Source organism: Protopterus annectens, chromosome 6.part0 (assembly GCF_019279795.1).
Source record: "Protopterus annectens isolate FY-2018-M chromosome 6.part0, PAN1.0, whole genome shotgun sequence".
Classification (NCBI taxonomy): Eukaryota; Metazoa; Chordata; order Ceratodontiformes; family Protopteridae; genus Protopterus; species Protopterus annectens.
Genome location: NC_056737.1, coordinates 520,719,544 through 520,738,856, shown reverse-complemented (window position 1 = coordinate 520,738,856; position 19,313 = coordinate 520,719,544). Strand labels below are relative to the sequence as shown.

The following is a 19,313-nucleotide window of genomic DNA, read 5'->3' as shown; positions in this document are numbered from 1 at the left end:
ATAATGGCTGGCTCCCAGCCAGAAGTGCAGGAATCTTCTGGAGCGCCTGTCCATTTTGATGTGGTAGTACGCATCCTGAAGATCTATGGAGCACATCCAATTGTCCTGACCCAGGAAGGGTAAAATGGACTGTAGCGTGACCATCCAAAACTTTGTTCTTTGTACAGACCTGTTTAGTCTGCTGAGATCCAAAATGGGTCTCCAGTCCCCTGTCTTTTTTGGTACCAAAAAGAACCTTGAGTAAATTCCGGATCCTTGCTGGTCTGCTGGGACTTGCTGGATGGCCCTTTTTCTTAGCAGTTTTGAAACTTCCTGAACTGCTTGATCCCTTAGATTGGGTGGAACATCTGGAAGGGACTTGTTTGACAATAAAGGAGCGTGAACAAAGGGAATTCTGTAGCCTCCAGATATAACGGACTGTACCCATTTGTCTTGTGTTATTTTTTGCCAGGCTCTTGGGTACAGCGATAATCTTCCCCCGACTGCCTCCAGAGGTGGGCAGCCTGGCAACCCTTCAGGGATGCTGGAAGGGCTTGTCAGAGAAAGATTCTCTGCTGCCCTGGTTTTGCGGACCCCCTCTGCCATGAAGGCGGCATCTGTTATTGTTCCCTCCTCTGCCCCTGGAGGGAAACTCAACACATGTGTCCGGCAAGGCTCCCTGGGATTTCCGGAACCAAATCTTTCCACTATTCTGACCCTTGGGATATGGTCTGGAAGGAGTGGAAAAACGGACTCCTACGGCAGAGAGAGTCTTGCCTTCCTGCTCACACCTGGTAAGAGTATCCTTCACCTGTGATCCAAAGAGAGAGGAACCATCAAAAGGGGTGTTGGTGAAAGACGCTCTGAAAGGTTCTGCAAAGTTACATAGCCACATCCAAGCGTGCCTCCTTAGGGCCACGCGTGTGCCTACGGCTCTACTCACCCCATCGGCTGCATATGAAATGAGCCTCATGGAGGAGTTTACCACCGAGTTACGAGTCGCCAGCTGGGAGGCTGCCTTAGCCTGGGCTCCCTCAGCTGATGGATCTTGGAGGGTATCTCCAAGCTCTTTCAGGAGATCCCTCTGAAGGCAGGTAAAGTGGCACAGGTAATTCAGGGACCGCATAGAAAAGGTCGCTGAAGAGAACATCCGCTTCCAATATCTGTCCATCGTCCTGGACTCCTTGTTAGGGGGATGGACCAATGAAGAAGTTTCAGCCAACTCCTTCTTTGTGGCTGCCGCTACCACCATGGCATCAACGGGGACACCTTTGGTCAAGAACTGTTTGTCCTGCGGTGCAGTAATGAATTTGGCCGGTCTTCTAGGAGTCGGTTCCACTGTGTCTGGAGCAGTCCACGCCTTCCGAGCCACCACAGACATCAGTGGGTCGAAAGGTGGAGACACCCAGGAGGTGGAAGGTCGGGATCTAAACGCGTCCAGGAATACCGACTCATCCTCAGAAGGGCTTAGGGCAGTCCAGTTCCCCCTCTTCCTAAGCATCTCAAGGATGTCTGAGAAGGAGACATCTTCAGAGGGGGATCTTGGGGACCCTTCGGACTCCTCTAAGCCGGTATCCAACGTGACAGACTCGGGGGAGTCAACATGCTTCCTCTTGTGAGGTGGCTCCTCTGAATGGTCAGGGGAGGCCTCGGAAGAGGAGGATACACCCAAGGGGGTGTCCTGGAGCGCTGGATCCCCATGCTTGGGGTCTGGAAGAGGGGCAGAGGATGACGCAGGCACCCTAGGGGGAGGAGCCGATGGGGTCGATCGTGGGACTGACTCTGGGGCCAGTACACTCCTCATCACCTTGAAGGCGTCCCTGCCCAGACGCAGAGATGGCTCCAGTTCCGAAGAAACCAGAACCCCTCCCCATACCAAGGGGGATGGCTCCGAAGCAGATGTGGGAGCCAAGCTCACCTGAGCCGAAGCGCCAAGGGGGAGAGCGGGGTCGGACAAGGGTCCGATGCCACTCTCCCCCTTGGAACTGACGAGGGAGTCTCGGCGCCCAGATCCCTCCAGGGACGGTACCATGGAAGGGATCGGAGCCAACGACGGAACCGAAGGAGAAGGTATCGGAGCAGACGGTTCCATGACTCGAACCCCAACGAACTCCGGCTCAGAGCTCATAGGATGAGTCGGAGGAGGAACCTCTACAGCTGTGGACGGAGCCGACACCTGATGAGGGGGGCTGGACAACATTTTGGCTAGGGCCTGAGATTTTAGCAGCCTACTGACCACTCTTTCCAAGTCATGGTCCGAAAGTCTTGAGGACAGAGAAGAGTGGGATGAGCGATGACTAAGCTCTGACTGGAACAGAGGTGACTTCGGAGATGAATGTATCGACTCCAGAGAAGGAGACCAGGACCTTTTTCTACTCTCAGACGGCTCCGAAGAACGTGTCGGAGCCGACTGGGAGGGAGGAACATCGGTTCCAGCCGGAGCCGAGATGGATGGTATGGCTTCACCCAATGATGGCTCCGAACTGGGACCCGAAGGTTTAGGTGGCCTAGAAGATTTCACGGGCTGAGCCTTCGCCGGTGAATCTTGGGGTTTAAGTAGACCCCTCAAGATCAATTTGTTTTCGCGCTCCTGCAGGACTCTTGGGCTGAACGCATGGCAAATCGAGCAGGAGTCCTGCAGGTGCACGGCGTCCAGACAATAAACACAAGAAGTGTGACCATCTGTCAGAGACATCTTCTGACAGCATGAGTCACACTTCTTAAATCCGGACGGCTTAGGATCCTTGGACATCCTGAAAGAAGAAAAAACAAGGAAAAAACACACACACCAAAGGGTTAAGGTAACAAACACAATAAAAATACACTACAGTTACCAGAACCACTACACTACAAAAACTGTAATGAACTATAGCTAAACTAACTAACTTTTTTTTTTTTTTTTTTTTTAAAGAGATAGGGAGAAAAAAAGGCTATCCTCTAACTTAAACAGAAACCTTTTAGAGGTAAGGTTATCCTCTAACTTAAACGGAAAACCTTAAGAGAAAAGTGAAGGGGGGGGGGGGGAGACAAGGATTCAGACACGAACACACTATAACTACCAAAGATATATCTAACGAGAATTTCTATGCTAAAATTAACTAGATTTATGACAGAAAAGACACAATATAAAAGTTTTATACGACCTGAGCCAGTAGAGCAACCTCGCAGCAGAAGCAGCAAACGAGATCTGGGTTTCTAGCGCCAGGCATCATGGGATATGGGGAGGCCTCGAACCAGTATGTAGCTCTCGAGCTTTAGAAGATGGCCAAGTTGGAGCCGAAGATCGGCTCCGAACCCAACCAGCAAGAATGAAGGCGAGATAGACAACTTAACATACAATATTACACTTCTTGGTCTAAGTAACTAAATTTAACTACTACTGCCTTGCAAGGTTTGCCAATTTGCTCATCGAATACCTTCTATAACAGCTGTTCCCATTCCTTGCATGCAGTGCCCCACCTTCTATTTAAAACCAAAAATCGAAACTTCCAGGGTCCCACGCCTTGTAAGAAGGTATACATTTTCAAGGAGCCACCCATCTTATGAAAATGTCTGATCATACTCAAATATGCTTCTGCTCCTCATCTGCTAACAAATAAAACTACTGTATTGAGGCTATTCCATACTCATACAAATCTGAATGGCCAAAACCATCTTTGACCTTGGTATAAAAAAGTATTTTTCAACTGGATTGTGGATATTTACTATTCCAAAGAAAATAAAAATATTACTTTGAAATTTATTTACATTATTAGAAAAAGCAGCCTGAGGTAAATGCCATAACAGAAAAATACATGCCTGGTAACACTAACATTTTAACTATCTGCACTTCTTTGCTAAAATATATGCATCTTATTCCAACTAAATATCTTCTCATTAACATCCTACAGTCAATGTTTCATATTTTTCAACCAAATTCTACATTTGTAAAATTATTCTTATTCCTAAAAACTATTTCTTAAGGATATGAACAAGAAAGTCAATCACAGACGATGGCTATATATAAACCTTTTGTGCAAGTGGGATTAGGGAAGTTTTGTTAGCTTTCACTTTCAGACATGTACAAAGTAACTATTTTTGCTTCTGGTTTTAATAAGGACTTAGTAGACATGAACTGGAAATTAGTTTCAGCCACTCTTGAGAGCACCAGTTGTATAAGCCTTAATCAGAAAGTGGGTATAGTGCCACGGTGCCAGACTGTGATTACAAAAGTCTCTGGAATGCTGGACATGTTAAGCTGGATACAAATATACAAGTCACTATATGCCACTACCCCTAAGACTGTGTACAATAAACCTGGGACTTTTAATAACACACTTGTGTACAAAACACAAGCATACTGTACTAGTGTAATGTGACCCTTATGAGAGGGTACACCACCTTTGCCATCACAAACAGAATGGCAATCTCACTGTCTCACCTCTCCAACAAAATCCTTCAGAAGAGATCCTGTGACCATCTTTTGCTTTCGTACATTAAGTACATCCAGAAAATGATACCCGCGCATTCTGTATGTCTAATGGCTCAATGAGAAGAAAGCAAAAATCATAATTACAGTAACCTATTAGACATACATAGTGCCCCCTAACAAGCCATGTCATGTTTATATAGCTGTGATCATCTAAAGAACCAGTGCTTTCACATAGCACATGCCTCCTCACCCTTAACCCCAGCAAAGAAATCCACTGTCTGGATACACAAATGACATCTCTGACTGTGAGGAAATTGAAAGAAACAATGACACAGTAATTTATTTCAATCTGCTGCTCTTGGATAATATTTTATATATATATATATATATATATATATATATATATATATATATATATATATATATATATACACACACACATAATATACACACACACACACACACACACACACACACATGCATGTGTGTGTGTGTGTAAAAAAAAAAAAAATACATATATATATATATATATATATATATATATAAATATACACATAGAAACATACATTCACACGCACACACATGCTCACCCCCCCCAAAACCAGCCACATAATTTATTGCTTTACTAACCTTTTATCTGCTCTTTTTCATATAGTACTGTATTTAATTTATTTGTTTTTTTTTTTTGTTTTTTTTACTGAATATTAAATCAATTGAAGTTGTGGCTGTCTCTCTACAGAGTACTTGTTAGAATTTCTGTGCAGCCATTGATAGCAGTGGGGGGTAGTTTCACCTCATCACTGATATTCTGTCTTGCCTTATATAAGTGGTACATTTTGAGTTATCAATGCTTAATATCTGAGCTTTGGACGGCTAACATCTACCTGAAATAAACTGGACGTATAAGTGAATTTAAGTAGACTTTTAACTGCTCTTTTTCATATAGTACTGAATTTAATTTATTTATTTGTGTTTTTCACTGAATATTAACTCAACTGAAGTTGTGGCCGTCTCTCTACAGTTAGTTCCCCACCCATCCTCCCTGTTCTTGTTTTGGTATTAATGTTGGTGGCTTTGAAATTGCCCGCCCCTCTTGTAGATTTGTATTTGGATACTCCTTCTGGGCCCATCTCATTTGCTCACTCAACTGAGTGCAGTGAGATCATATTCTGATTTCAGGCACTCCTACTGTGTACAAAGAGAGCATTTGGGAAGGACAACCCCTGTAGCCTCTTAATCCTGCTCTGTTCCATCCATCAAAAAAAAAAAAAAATTTTAATTAAATATACATATATTTTATTCAGCTGCTCTTACTGTAACTGTCTTAGTTGCTCTTCTGCATGCTGTTACCTGTTCAGTTGCTCTTACTCTGCACTTATTACTACTTGTTAGTTGTTGTGTTTTTCGGCTTTTCCCGGTTAGGGGTCGCCACAGCAGAACCCCGGTCTGGTAATGATTTGCAGTAGATTTTTACGTGCTGAGTTGCCGGCCCTGATGCACAACCTTCAACGAAGGTATGCCCATTCACGCATGTCTCCACACAGAAGACGCTCTAGCTGAGAATCGAACAGGACGTCTTAAAGCCTTCTAATTTACTGCCTTCTGCACTTGTTTTTTAGTCATTTGTTAATTTAATTGCATTTATTTGAATTGTATTTGCCATAGTGTTGCTGTACACTCGGGTGTGCTGGCCTGCACTGCAATTTGAATTGTATTTACTGATGTTTTAGCTGCTTTTCTGTAAAAAAAAAAAAAAAAAAAAAAAATTCTAGGCTTGTTTCCTGCCTTTCCTATAATTAGTCCAGATACAGACTTGCTGTATCCAGGACAGTTGGTAAGCTTCTGAGCCCCCCAAGCCTTTCTGTGTTGGAGGGAAGCCTTCTAGCTTATCAGTGGGATTGGTAAGCACTAGGTAGCCTATCTACCATGGGAAGAGTAGTTTTGGCCCTGAAATTGTAGTTCATTGGCCATTTGGGCAGTTTTTCCATCTCTTTCTATTTTCTGGTTAAAAGCCCATTTTGCATTTGGTCCCCGCCTTTCCTATAACTAGTGTAGTCCAGGTACAGATTTGCTATATCCAGGATTGTTGGTAAGCTTCTGAGCCCCCCAAGCCCTTCTGTGTTGGAGAGAAGCCTTGGAGCTTATCAGTGGGAGTGGTAAGCACTAGGTAACCTATCGACCACAGGAAGAGTGGTTTCTGGCCCAGAAATTATAGTTTATTGGCCGTTTGGGATGCTTTTCCATCTCTTTCAACCTTCTGATTTAAAAGCCTGTGTTTGCGCTTGTTTCCTGCCTTTCCTGTTACTAGTCTAATCCAGGTACAGATTTGCTGTATCCAGGACTCTTTGTAAGCTTCTGAGCCTCCCAAGCCTTTCCGTGTTGGAGGGAAGCCTTCTAGCTTATCAGTGGGAGTGGAAAGCATCAGGTAGCTTATCTGCCACAAGAGGAGTGGTCCCTGGCCCAGAAATTGTAGCTATTGGTTGTTTGAGCAGTTTTTTCCCATCTCTTTCAACTTTCTGGTTTGAAAGCCGCACTTGCGCTTGTTTCCCGCCTTTCCTATAACTAGCCTAGTCCAGTTACAGAGTTGCTGTATCCAGGCTTCTTAGTAAGCTTATGAGCCCCCTAAGCCTTTCTGTGATGGAGGGAAGCCTTCTAGCTTATCAGTGGGATTGGTAAGCACTAGGTAGCCTATCTACCATGGGAAGAGTAGTTTTGGCCCTGAAATTGTAGTTCATTGGCCATTTGGGCAGTTTTTCCATCTCTTTCTATTTTCTGGTTAAAAGCCCATTTTGCATTTGGTCCCCGCCTTTCCTATAACTAGTGTAGTCCAGGTACAGATTTGCTATATCCAGGATTGTTGGTAAGCTTCTGAGCCCCCCAAGCCCTTCTGTGTTGGAGAGAAGCCTTGGAGCTTATCAGTGGGAGTGGTAAGCACTAGGTAACCTATCGACCACAGGAAGAGTGGTTTCTGGCCCAGAAATTATAGTTTATTGGCCGTTTGGGAAGCTTTTCCATCTCTTTCAACCTTCTGATTTAAAAGCCTGTGTTTGCGCTTGTTTCCTGCCTTTCCTGTTACTAGTCTAGTCCAGGTACAGATTTGCTGTATCCAGGACTCTTTGTAAGCTTCTGAGCCTCCCAAGCCTTTCCGTGTTGGAGGGAAGCCTTCTAGCTTATCAGTGGGAGTGGTAAGCATCAGGTAGCTTATCTGCCACAAGAGGAGTGGTCCCTGGCCCAGAAATTGTAGCTATTGGCTATTTGAGCAGTTTTTTTCCATCTCTTTCAACTTTCTGGTTTGAAAGCCGCACTTGCGCCTGTTTCCCGCCTTTCCTATAACTAGCCTAGTCCAGTTACAGAGTTGCTGTATCCAGGCTTCTTAGTAAGCTTATGAGCCCCCTAAGCCTTTCTGTGTTGGAGGGAAGCCTTCTAGCTTACCAGTGGGAGTGGTAAGCACTAGGTAGCCTATCCTCCACTGGAAGAGAGAGTTTTGGCCCAGAAATTGTAGTTTATTTGGCCGTTTGGGCAGTTTTCCATCTCTTTCAACTTGCTGGCTTAAAAGCCTGTGTTAGTACTTCTTCCCCGCCTTTCCTGTAACTAGTCTAGTCCAGGTACAGACTTCCTGTATCCAGGACTCTCTGTAATTTTCTGAGCCCTCCAAGCCTTTCTGTGTTGGAGGGAAGCCTTCTAGCTGATCAGTGGGAGTGGTAAGCATTAGGTAGCCTATCTACCACAAGAGGAGTGGTTCCTGGCCCAGAAATTGTAGCTATTGGCCGTTTGGGCAGTTTTTTCCATCTCTTTCAACATTCTGGTTTAAAAGCCTAACTTGTGCTTGTTTCCCACCTTTCCTGTAACTAGCCTAGTCCAGATACAGAGTTGCTGTATCCAGGACTGTTGGTAAGCTTCTGGGCCCTGCAAGCCTTTCTGTGTTGGATGAAAGCCTTCTACCTTATCAGTGGGAGCGGTAAGCACTAGGTAAGCCTGTCTACCATGAAAGGAGAGGTTCTTGGCCCAGAAACTGTAGTTTATTGACCATTTGGACAGTTTGTCTGTCTCTTTCAACTTTCTGGTTTAAAAGACCACATCTGCTCGCTTCCCATCTTTCCTGTAACTAATCTACTAGGTAGCACTAGAAAGCCTTAAACTGATACAAGCCTTCTAGCTTAGAAGAGAGACTTTGGAGTGATTAGGTATCAGTTTTCTGTACTTTCTTGCAACTGTTTTCCGACTAAACGCAGATTTTCCAGCATTTATTGTGATTTAAAGCTTGTTTTTTTCACATACAGTACTTATTTGACTGTCTGCACTTTTAAAAAGTTATTTGTTTAAATAATTTAACTGTTGTAGGCTACACACTAAAGTACGATAGCCTATTCTGATCGTTTGTAGTCATTTAAAGCTGTTTTAAGTGTATTTTTTACTGTTTTTGCCTTATCTTTTCAAAAAAACAAAAAGAAATTCCTCGTTTCCCACCTTTCTAAGCTAGTATAGTCCAGTTTTCAGACTAGTGCTGAATTCTGGGCTGTGATACTAGTTTCTGAGTTGCCCATACCTTACTTGGACAGAAGGAAGTTTCTCTGTTCACCCGTGAGAGAGAGGGGGAGCTTTGAGCAACCTATCTGTCCCTGGAGGAGTGGTTCCAGCCAAGAAGTTAGTAGTTTATTGGCCATTTTGGGCTAATTTCTATCTCTTTCATTTCCCTACTATAAAAACCTAGTTTGCACGGTTTTGCGCACCGGGCAGCGCCAGTTAGCTATGGTTAAATTATTCCCGGCTCCACTAATTCTCCTCTTCAGTTTTTCTCTTGAAACTAGTCTCTCAACCTAAGCACTCAAAAAGCATCCTACAGCCCAGCACTTGCTCAGACCTAATAGCAAGCACTACTATACCCTGACACTGACTGCCCAGCAGGGCAAGGCTCTTTATTCACCCCTCACCAACCAAGTGACTAAGCAGCTCACCCTACTACTCAGGCATGACCAAAGGGCAATTTCAGGTGTACTCTCCAGTCCAGCTGGTGAATCTGGGTATCCTGAGGCAATGTTACAACTGCCTCATGTACACAGACAAACCTCTCCTCCTACCACAAAATACTGACATATGCGAGAGATGATATTATACAGCTAAGCTGTCTCCACCCAAGACTGGAACAGACAGTCAAGAGGAGAAGGTTAACACTTGCACCACACCTCCAGCCGCACAAAGACCTACTAAAACAGCACTGACAAAAAATACACATAAATACACAAAATCATACTCAAAGGCTCTAAATAAGAACCTGCAAAAGCATCAGAGACCTCCAAAGCAGACACCCAAACAACGTGCACCTCCCGTCACAAACCAGAAAACATATAAAACAAATCAGTGTGCCGCACAATCACAACCCTTAAGGCGAAATAACATACCTAACACACTAGTAATAGGTGACTCTATAGTCAGGCACACTGACGTCCCACTCACAAGGCTGTACAAGCAGAAGGTTACTGTTAGCTGCCTGTCGGGAGCTAGAATCCGCCACATAACACAAGCACTCAGGTCACTCCAGAACAAGTACAAATATGACTCTGTCATTGTTCATGTTGGTGTGAATGACCTGCGACGTACCTCCCTGGACTATATGAAAAGAGACATGGAAGAGCTCTCTGATCATGTAGCCCAGGCTGGTATAACCCTGGCCCTGAGTAGCATCCTGCCCTCACCAAGAATAATACCTCAGCATAAAGAAAAAATGATCAATTTCAACAATTGGCTAAGCTTCTCGTGTCATTCAAAGGGGATCCAGTGTCTGTCAGCCTGGGACGACATGCTCGACAAGCCGCGTTGCTTCACAAGAGACAGCTTGCACCTGTCACCCCTAGGCTTTCGAATACTGGCCAAGGCTCTTGCTGCCCCATAGTGCCTTTTTTAGGCAAGGATCAAAAGTCAAACCCGCCTCCGTAAACAGCACAATTAACAAAAAACTGAGGGTTATGCTACCCAACGCCAAGAGTTTAAATCTCAAAATGCACGTGCTCGAAGCACTCCTCAGTATGGAGAACGTTGATATCTGTGCAGTAACTGAAACCTGGTTCAAGGCTCCATACAGCAGCCCAGCACTACTGGGCTACAACTCATACTACACGTTTTGGCCACAAAACATGGACCGAAACACAAAAGGAGGGTGTGTATCCATATTCATCAAGGTTACCTACACCTCCAGGTTAGTGGCGCAGCATGATACCTCTGAGATTATCCATGTGCAACTAACATCGGGCAAATCTGCAATGCAAATTGTGGCCTGCTACAGATCACCCTCCATGACCCAGGACCACCACTCCACCTTTCTGGAGACACTGGAAAACATGAAGGTCCTACCGAACACCCTGATATTGGGCGATTTCAATTACCCTACCATTCACTGGGAAAACTACTCGAGTACAAACTCCCAGGCCCAGCGCTTCCTGGAATTCATCAACTCAAATGCTCTGGATCAGCTGGTAAACTCCCCTACCAGAGGTGAAAACATACTGGACCTGGTCATCACCAACATGGACGACAGGTGCTCCACACCGGAGGTCAACCCGTCACTGGTTAGATCAGACCATAAACTAATCACTCTGGATGTCCACACCCCACCACCACCCCCAACTAAGGAAACAACAGTAAAAATCTTTTCTAAAGCAAACTTCACCTTACTTAAGACAGAGGTGGTAAGTTTCACAGCCCCCATGCTAAAGGATAATGCTGCCCAAGATGCAGAAACCTTTACAAATGCACTCTATGAGCACCTACAAGGATGCATGGATAGTGCCATCCCTATCAAAACCAAGACTCACTACTCTAAGAGAAGAAATCCAGTTTGGTGGACCCCTGCCATAAACAGGCTATACAACAGAAGGATGAAACTAGTTCAGGAAAAAAAAAGCAAATCCCAAGAAGGAAAGACATTCCTGATCAGTATCAGTAGGAAACTAAGGTCCGCCATGAAATCATCCAAGGCTAACTTCGAAAGAAAAATAGCCAAGTATTCAAAAGATAACTACAAAGCCTTGTTTAGCTATGTTAAGAATCTAAGTGGCAACTTGCAGATATGCACTGAACTAGTGTAAAATAGCACAAAATATACTGAACCTACTGATATTGCCAACATCCTGGCAGATAGATTCAGTGCAAACTTCACCCCCCCTCTCATCCCCAAAAGGGCCCACAACAATACCGGAAAAGTGTAGTGCCCCAAAAATCACAGATGCACAGGTGAAAACAGCCCTTTCAAAAGCCAAAAACACAGCGTCAATGGGATCAGATGGTGTCCCAGGCTGCGTCTTGCACGAACTACAGAATGAACTAACCCCCCACCTAAGCACGCTGTTCAACTTCAGCCTCTCCACAGGTTACATGCCCATAGAATGGCGCACAGCAATGGTTATTCCTCCCCACAAAGAAGGGGCCAGAACTGACCATGGTAACTATCGCCCCATAAGCCTGACTAGCCTGGTCTGCAAGGCTGTGGAGTGGATTATCATGGAACTCTTTAACAAAGACATTGGGAACCTCCAAACACTTGACCCGACCCAGTTTGGCTTTAAGGGCAGATCATGCCTACTAAACCTGGTTGACTTCTTCGAGACAGTCACCAAGGCCATAGACGAGGGAAAGGTGGTTCACACAGCCTAGCTTGACCACACCAAGGCTTTCGACACCATTCCCCACTCGGGTATTACAGAAAAACTCACCAGCCTGAACATAAACCCCTGTGTCATGAGATGGGTTGCCAACTGGCTTACAGACAGAACTCACATGGTAAGAATAACGGTCTCCAGGTCCGACTCTAAACCAGTCACAAGTGGTGTCCCGCAAGGCTAGGTCCTGGGACCCCTACTGTTTGGCATATACTTCTCAGAAGTACAGGCAAAGACAGGAGGACTATGGCTAACCAAGTTTGCCGATGACTGCAAACTGGGAGCCATAATTGACTCTCCAACTGACACGGACATCCTCCAAAAGGGCCTTACTGAGACGGACACCTGGTGTCAAAAGTCATGGCCTCAAACTAAATGCCCAAAAACGCATAGTCATCTCGTTAGGGAAGAACAAAACACCCATGAATTACCACATAGGTGACAGCCCCCTTAATACAGAAGAGGTAATAAGAGACCTGGGGACCCAGGTAGATAGTGATCTTTCCTTTGACAATCATATTTCCAAAGTAGTTAGGAAATTCTTCTATGTGGCCAATCTAATTACTAAAGTGTTTGCATCTAGAAATAAAGAGGTTATAGTGCCCCTCTACTTGTCACTCATTAGACCCATCATAGAGTACAATGCCCCATTTGGGATGTACCTCACAAGACACTTCCAACAGCTGGAAAGACCACAAAAGTACCTCACCAAAGGATTACTGGCCTTAAACATATGTCCTATGCAGCCCGACTGAAAAAACTCCGGCTGTACTCAGTGGCAAATTGCTTACACAGAGGTGATTCTCTGCCTGACTTACAAAGCCATGTCCAACTCGGAATTGATGGACATGCTCCACCTAAAGAAATCCAAGTCACTGCAAGCCATGTGCTCTAGTGAACTAAACCTCACCACAACAATAAACAGAACATGCTGGAGGCATAGATTCCTGTCACAGAGACTCCCCATGCTTTGGAACAAAATTCCAAACTACATTAGGCAGAGCCCTTCACTAACACTCAAGAGAAATCTTGACGAGTGGATGGGTAACAGAAAATACAGCCCTAGGATCACTTCACTGGCTCTGCTTGACAGAGGATCAGTTAATTAATCAATGGGGTGGCGAAAGCCGACACTCTGGATAGGCTTATAAATGCCCTCAGGCATATAGCCTAGTACCTACCTATGAACCTATGTAACTGCCCATTGCTTTCATACAAAACCTGAACCACCAAACAAAATATCCATTTTCTGTGCACATTTCCGATGTGCAGTTGTGATGAAAGTAAATGGAGTATGCATCCCATGCTCACATTACATGAGTAGGCACAGACAGATATTCTCAGCCATAACGGCCTTGCATCACTGCAAATCAGGTATTGGGGTGAGGAAATGGGTACAGGATACAAGTAAAATCACTATGTCCGAGTATGATGTTGCACTGGTCCGCCTCAGTCTCCTCTCATGCAACAACAGCGTTTTGGTAAGGTCCAGGGGAGGTCAGGGGTGATTCCTGGCATCAGAGATTGAGTAAAGGCACTAGTGGCATTTGATAGCCTGCCCCACAGGGGAACAAAAAGGCATTAGTAGTTTACGTTACAACATTCAACCTCCTGTTCACAAAGACAGTGCCCTTAGGCTATCAAGTTCACATAACTACCTTGTGTTTTCATACATACCCTACCTCATTTCCTCCTCATAATAGCCACTTTCTGTGTAGCTCTCTGATGTCAGTCTGTGACTAAAGTACAAACCTTGCAGTTTTCAGACAGTAAGCACCACCTCCAACCAAAGCACTGTAATAATGACTTTACTGTCAATACCCTAACAAGCCCTTCATTTTCATCCATATATTGACAATTGTGGCTGCCTGTTTGGGAGACAATCACCTGTGAATGTCTGACTGCCAAAGTCATGAAATATAACACAGAGTTGTTTTTGTTTCACTTTCTGCTCAAAGCACCCCCATTCCAATCCCAACTGCTTCAAAAACAGAAAAAAATAAATAAATTAAAAAAAAAATGTACTGCACTGTTGGCAGTGTGTATGTCTATTAATGCCCACAGATATATCTGATGTCTTGCTCGAAAAGAACAAATGATCACAATAATGGATTGCAACTTTCAGACAGAATTCTCGGGTCTATAGTAAATGCTCGAAGAGACGTTCCATTGAAGGCCTCTTCATCGACATGTAATCAGCAACCTCACTGCACCACGAACATTCAAAACAGCAATTTCTTTCCCTGGGAAAGAAATCGCTTGCACTAAAAACACATGCACACAATTTCAAACAAAGTGGGGACCTTTGCCCCCACATCCCTCTAACTAAATATACCAACACCGAGATCGCACTACAGCAGGGTAAAGGGCAATGTCACGGCTCAGGCCAAGCAATTTTTTTCTCTGGGAAAAAAATCTCTGACCTGAACCTTTGCTATTTTCAGATTTCAGTCTATATGTGTCAGTGAAACGGCATTCGCTGTAATGCCATTTCACTGATCTAATATAGACCTGAATTCTCTGCTCCCTATCAAGTCACTGCAATGATCACTTTATTTTGATTAGTCTAAATGCCCTTTGCTTTCTTTCACACTTTCACAGAGTATTATTACCTCAATAGCCAAAGTAATATTTTATAAATTGCTGCTATAGACACCCCAGTCACATGTCACTTGCAGTAACATTAAATAATTAAAAATGTATTCTGCTGTAAGTAGTGTCTACTGTTACCACTTTCCACAGCTCTGTCTGGTTTCCTGCCAGAAATTAAAAATACATACCAGCAAGAGAAAACAGTCCCAAAAGATCTGAATATATGGAGCTTCCAGTAGTCTCTAGTCATATGACTATAAATTGCCAAGAAAGCAATGCGACTGGTTGCAAACAGCAATCAATCTCATGTGCTTAAGTGTACTGTAAAAGGACATATTGTTGGCCACTCATGTGCTGTTACTGTGTGTGTGGGGTGTAAATGAAAAGTCATGCTAATTAATATCATGATCTCTCACCTCCAGTTTAAAATTTTCATGATTTTAATGGAATGCTGTAGGGGAATTATTTAGCTAGTACAGTTACAGTACTAGTCAAATAATTAGCTGACAGATATGTTTAATGAAAAAGAGAGGGAGAGATTTTTTCATTTGGATTCATACAGATTAAAAAAGGTACACTTAAACCTGCTGTTTTTGAGTCACTGGTATGGGGGGTCCTTGACATGGAGCCAGTGCAAATGCTCCTTTTGCACCCTGTCCCAATCCAGCTGTCAGAGGTCCAGTTTCAGGAATTCCTAATCTTGCTGAAGCTTGCTATGATGATGGGTATGTTATCTGTGACAGCCCTATGTAATGATGATCAACAAAGCTACAGGATACAGACTGAAAAAGAAATGCACTTTAGAAGAAACTTTGTTAGTTTAGCGAGCTCCTGCTTTCAGCTCACTCAGTGAAAATGACTAGTTATAATGAAGCTTACTATGTCTTAGTGAATCCATCTCTTTCACTCTGGAGATGACATGTTAGTTCAGATATAGTCTAACAAAAGTAATGTCATCAGCACATTCACTGTTCACGAAACAAAGTATGAAATAAATTTCCTCTCTGTGTTCACTGTTGACCCTCCAGCAGTAGAGTTCTTGAAAAATAACTTCACTCCTTTCTTTGCTTCTATCTGAAAACAAGCTGTTTTTCCCAGTCCTCAATGCACTTGAATCTCTCTGCATGCTGCTTTTACTTCTTTCTGTTTTTACCATTCAGTACCATTTCTTGTTAGTTTTAATGCCTCCTCTTCTCAACCAACAGTTTTCATTTTCAATAACTCTTCTTCACTAACATAACACAATCTCCTCATTTGAAAACTCAAAACTCAACTTCCATAGCATAATTTATTTTTCTACATTGTTTAGAAACACTGCACTTTTGCCCATAACAGTTTAAGATTAACCACATTTTGAACATTATTCAAGTCAAATATTAATGCCTCATCTACATTTATTATACCTTAAAATAAGACTTGTTTTAATGTGCCATTGCTAAAACTAGCTTGATAAAAATAGAATAAAATAATCTATACCTGTCAGTGGTACAGAGATTTGCCTTTCCCATGTAGGAGACAAAGATCCACTATCGGAGTGAGCACCATGATGATCAGACAATCTGTCAGAGCTCTGTTCTCCACTTTCAACTGGAGGATGATCCAAATAGTTTACTGCACCTCTTGTTCCTAAAAAGTTCAAATGCACTACATGTATTACCTGCTTTTTAAAACATCATTTTAAATATTATCTTTATAATTCTGGCCCTAACTGTGGATTAAAGTTGTAAGAATGAATTAAAATGTTTGAGCCTAACAGCAGCCTTATCTTGAACTAATAATGAGCACAGTCCATATGTCTGAAGATTATTTAAGAGCAGTGCTGTTATCAGCTACATTAAGACAAGCTTTCTTAGTCAAAACAATAAATCAGTACTTGATTTTACAACTTTACTCCTGCCTGAGGTGCTTTCTGTATGGAGTGTTCATGTCCTCCTTGTATCCACATGGATGTTCAAAAGGGTCTTTCGGCTGCCCCCGAATTTCAAAGATGTGTTTTTTATAGGTGAAACAGTGACAATATAGACTGTATGCAAGTGCACATACAGAGTACATGTGAATGTGTGGGGTCTATATTATAACAGCGAACGCTGTATAATCGACCCAAAAAAAAAACAAAATACAAAATTCCAAACAAATGGAACAGCGATCGCTGGTCCGCAAAAAAAAAAAAAACACCTCCCGCTACTTAAATATACCAACTCCAAAACTGCACCACAGTGAAGGAAATGGCAAAGTCCTGAAAACGGCCCAGTGATTTGTTTTCCCTGGGGAAAAAAAAATAAAAAATCGCTGTTCCGTGTCTTTGGGATTTTGCAGTTTCATCATTTAGCTGTCGATTAAACAGTGTTCGCTATATTAAGCATTCACTTACTTAATAGGGAACCAATGTGTGTACATCAAGAGATTAATTGGTGTCCCATTGAGGGAAGGTTTCATTCTGACTTCCCCACAGCTCCGAGTAAGATAAACAGGGTGCTGTACACAGCAGTTACACAATCAGGGTACATTGAACAGACAACATTGAATGGAAATAAAATTAGAATAAAGTACAGTTGCTGAGTCTAATTATGGTGGCTGCCAAAAAAGCAATTAATAGAAAATGGAAATCAAAGTTTAAATCAACTTCACTAGAAGTAATGACTATAGTAACAGAGATAAAACAACTGGAATTAGGATCTCTAGAAAAAGGTAAGAGCAAATTACAAAGAAAAAAAATATGGGAAAAATACATGCAGAAGAGGAATGAGGTTTAAAAGCAGGCAGGATTTGAACAAGCTGTGTAATGTTTCACTGACAATAACTGGAAAGATTACAAGTGATGTATCTGATGTTGTCAATCTTCATTTTATCCTCGAGAGATGGGTCAGATGGGTTCAGTTCCGATCTTGGAACAGACTCTGCAGTTACTACAGCTCACGCCAGCCAAAAACTCTTGAGGAATTTTCTTTCTTTGCTGCCAAAAACTTTCTTGAGTAAAATCCTTTCCTAACTGGAGAGGAGGAACAGCTTCTGTTACTCCCTGAGATGGAATATGGTGGAGGACAAGAAGAAACAGAGGCGTTTGGCCTGACAGATGAGGAGGAATCATCAGGAATGGAGAAATTTCCTCCCACTGCAATTTGCATCCTAGATGGATTGCATTCAGGATCTAAATGTCTGTCACAATCTGTTGCCAAACAAAGAATTGAAGATTTAGACTTTCTGGTAGGGGAAAGGGACTGCCAGTGTGGACTCCTTGCCACTGCATTTGAAATGTCTGCTTACTAACATTTTGCTGAGACTGTTTATTTTGTTACTGAGTATTGCTTGTCTGTGATGAATAAAAGTTTGTTGCTTTGGAAAACAACCTGGGTTTCATGATTTTTGGAAATTAATGTCATCGAGCTCATCAACGAAGTTTCAAGATCACTAGTTTCTCTGTTTTTTTTTTTTTGTTTCTAACTGCAGCAGAAAATACCTTGGAAAATTTAGAGGAGGAGGGCTGAAAAATCTGAGATTCCCTGAATCAGCTTATTTCTCCCATCACACTTTTTGATAACCTCTGCAGCAGTGTGTCCAAACACTAAATCTGTATCCAAAAGGGAATTCAAAATTTCATTTCTGACATCTTTTGAGAGGTTCTGAGAATGCAGCCTGGTATACCTCCTTAAAATGCTACCAGTGACAGTCCTGGAAGAAGTATCTACAGTCAAACATGTTTCAAACAATAAGCAGTGATTTGAAAAATCGAACAAACTAAACACATAGCAGATTCTTTCTCACAAGCAGAAACTGAAGTAAAACATTCTTCATACTTTCACAATTAGGATAAACTCTAACATATGAGAGTGGCAGTTCAGAATTTTGAAAAATCTAAACTGTAGAAGCATATACTTTCCCCCCAAACTTATCAAAAGCTTTACCATCTTTATCAGAAGGAATAGAATTAACAACATAGCCAGTGTTAGTCATTTGCAAACCTGCGGCTGCTGGGGCTTCTGATTATCTCCTTCCTTACAAGGGCGCCCATTACATACAGCCAACTCGCAGGCAGCCACGGTTTCTCCTCCTTTTCTCGGCTACAACAGATAGGGTCTGACTCATTCACAGTAACACTTTTTTTTTTTTTTTTTTTTACTCCCGGTGATGTCAGTGAAGTAAAGACAGAATAGTTGTGAAAAATGTTACCATAACGATAGATGTCCTTCTGTTCACTGTTGTAGTTTTCTTTATATGGGGAGAGATCCCTGCCGTAGGCCACCCAAAGTCGTCCAGTATACAAAAGACTTAATCTACTGTAAGGTGTGTGGTACGTCACACGTAGGATGCAATCATACCTCAGCCATAAAAGTGATGTACACACACGCACCATCTTCAGAACTGAATGCTGCAGGAAGAAACAACCCTAAGGAAAGTAGGGTATGAACATCCAAGGTATATTATCAAAAAAAAAAAAAAAAAAAACAGGACGAAGGAGGGAGGGATTGGAATACTGCAAGAGTGAAGAGAAGGACATCTATCATTATGGTAAGATTTTAATTAACTACTCTATACCCTTCTATTCATTTGTTGCAGTATTTTGTACATGAGGGATAGTATAAAAGCTCATGAGGTGAGGGTGGAGGATGAAGCAGTAGAGCTTTCCAGAAAGCCATGGAGTATGGCTCTGGCAAAACCTGCTCTAGACTTACATATGCCAT

The 19,313-nt window shown here is 42.8% G+C and overlaps 1 protein-coding gene across 1 annotated transcript in view; it reads right to left on the bottom strand.

The window, feature by feature from the left end:
• The window catches only part of LOC122804407 (melanoma inhibitory activity protein 2-like), a 1,673,436-nt gene that overhangs the window by 375,303 nt on the left and 1,278,820 nt on the right, over window positions 1-19,313 (bottom strand). Inside the window, exon 18 of the mRNA XM_044074238.1 lies at window positions 16,111-16,260. Within this exon, the coding sequence (XP_043930173.1) occupies window positions 16,111-16,260 (150 nt within the window). The remainder of the gene's footprint in view (window positions 1-16,110; window positions 16,261-19,313) is intronic.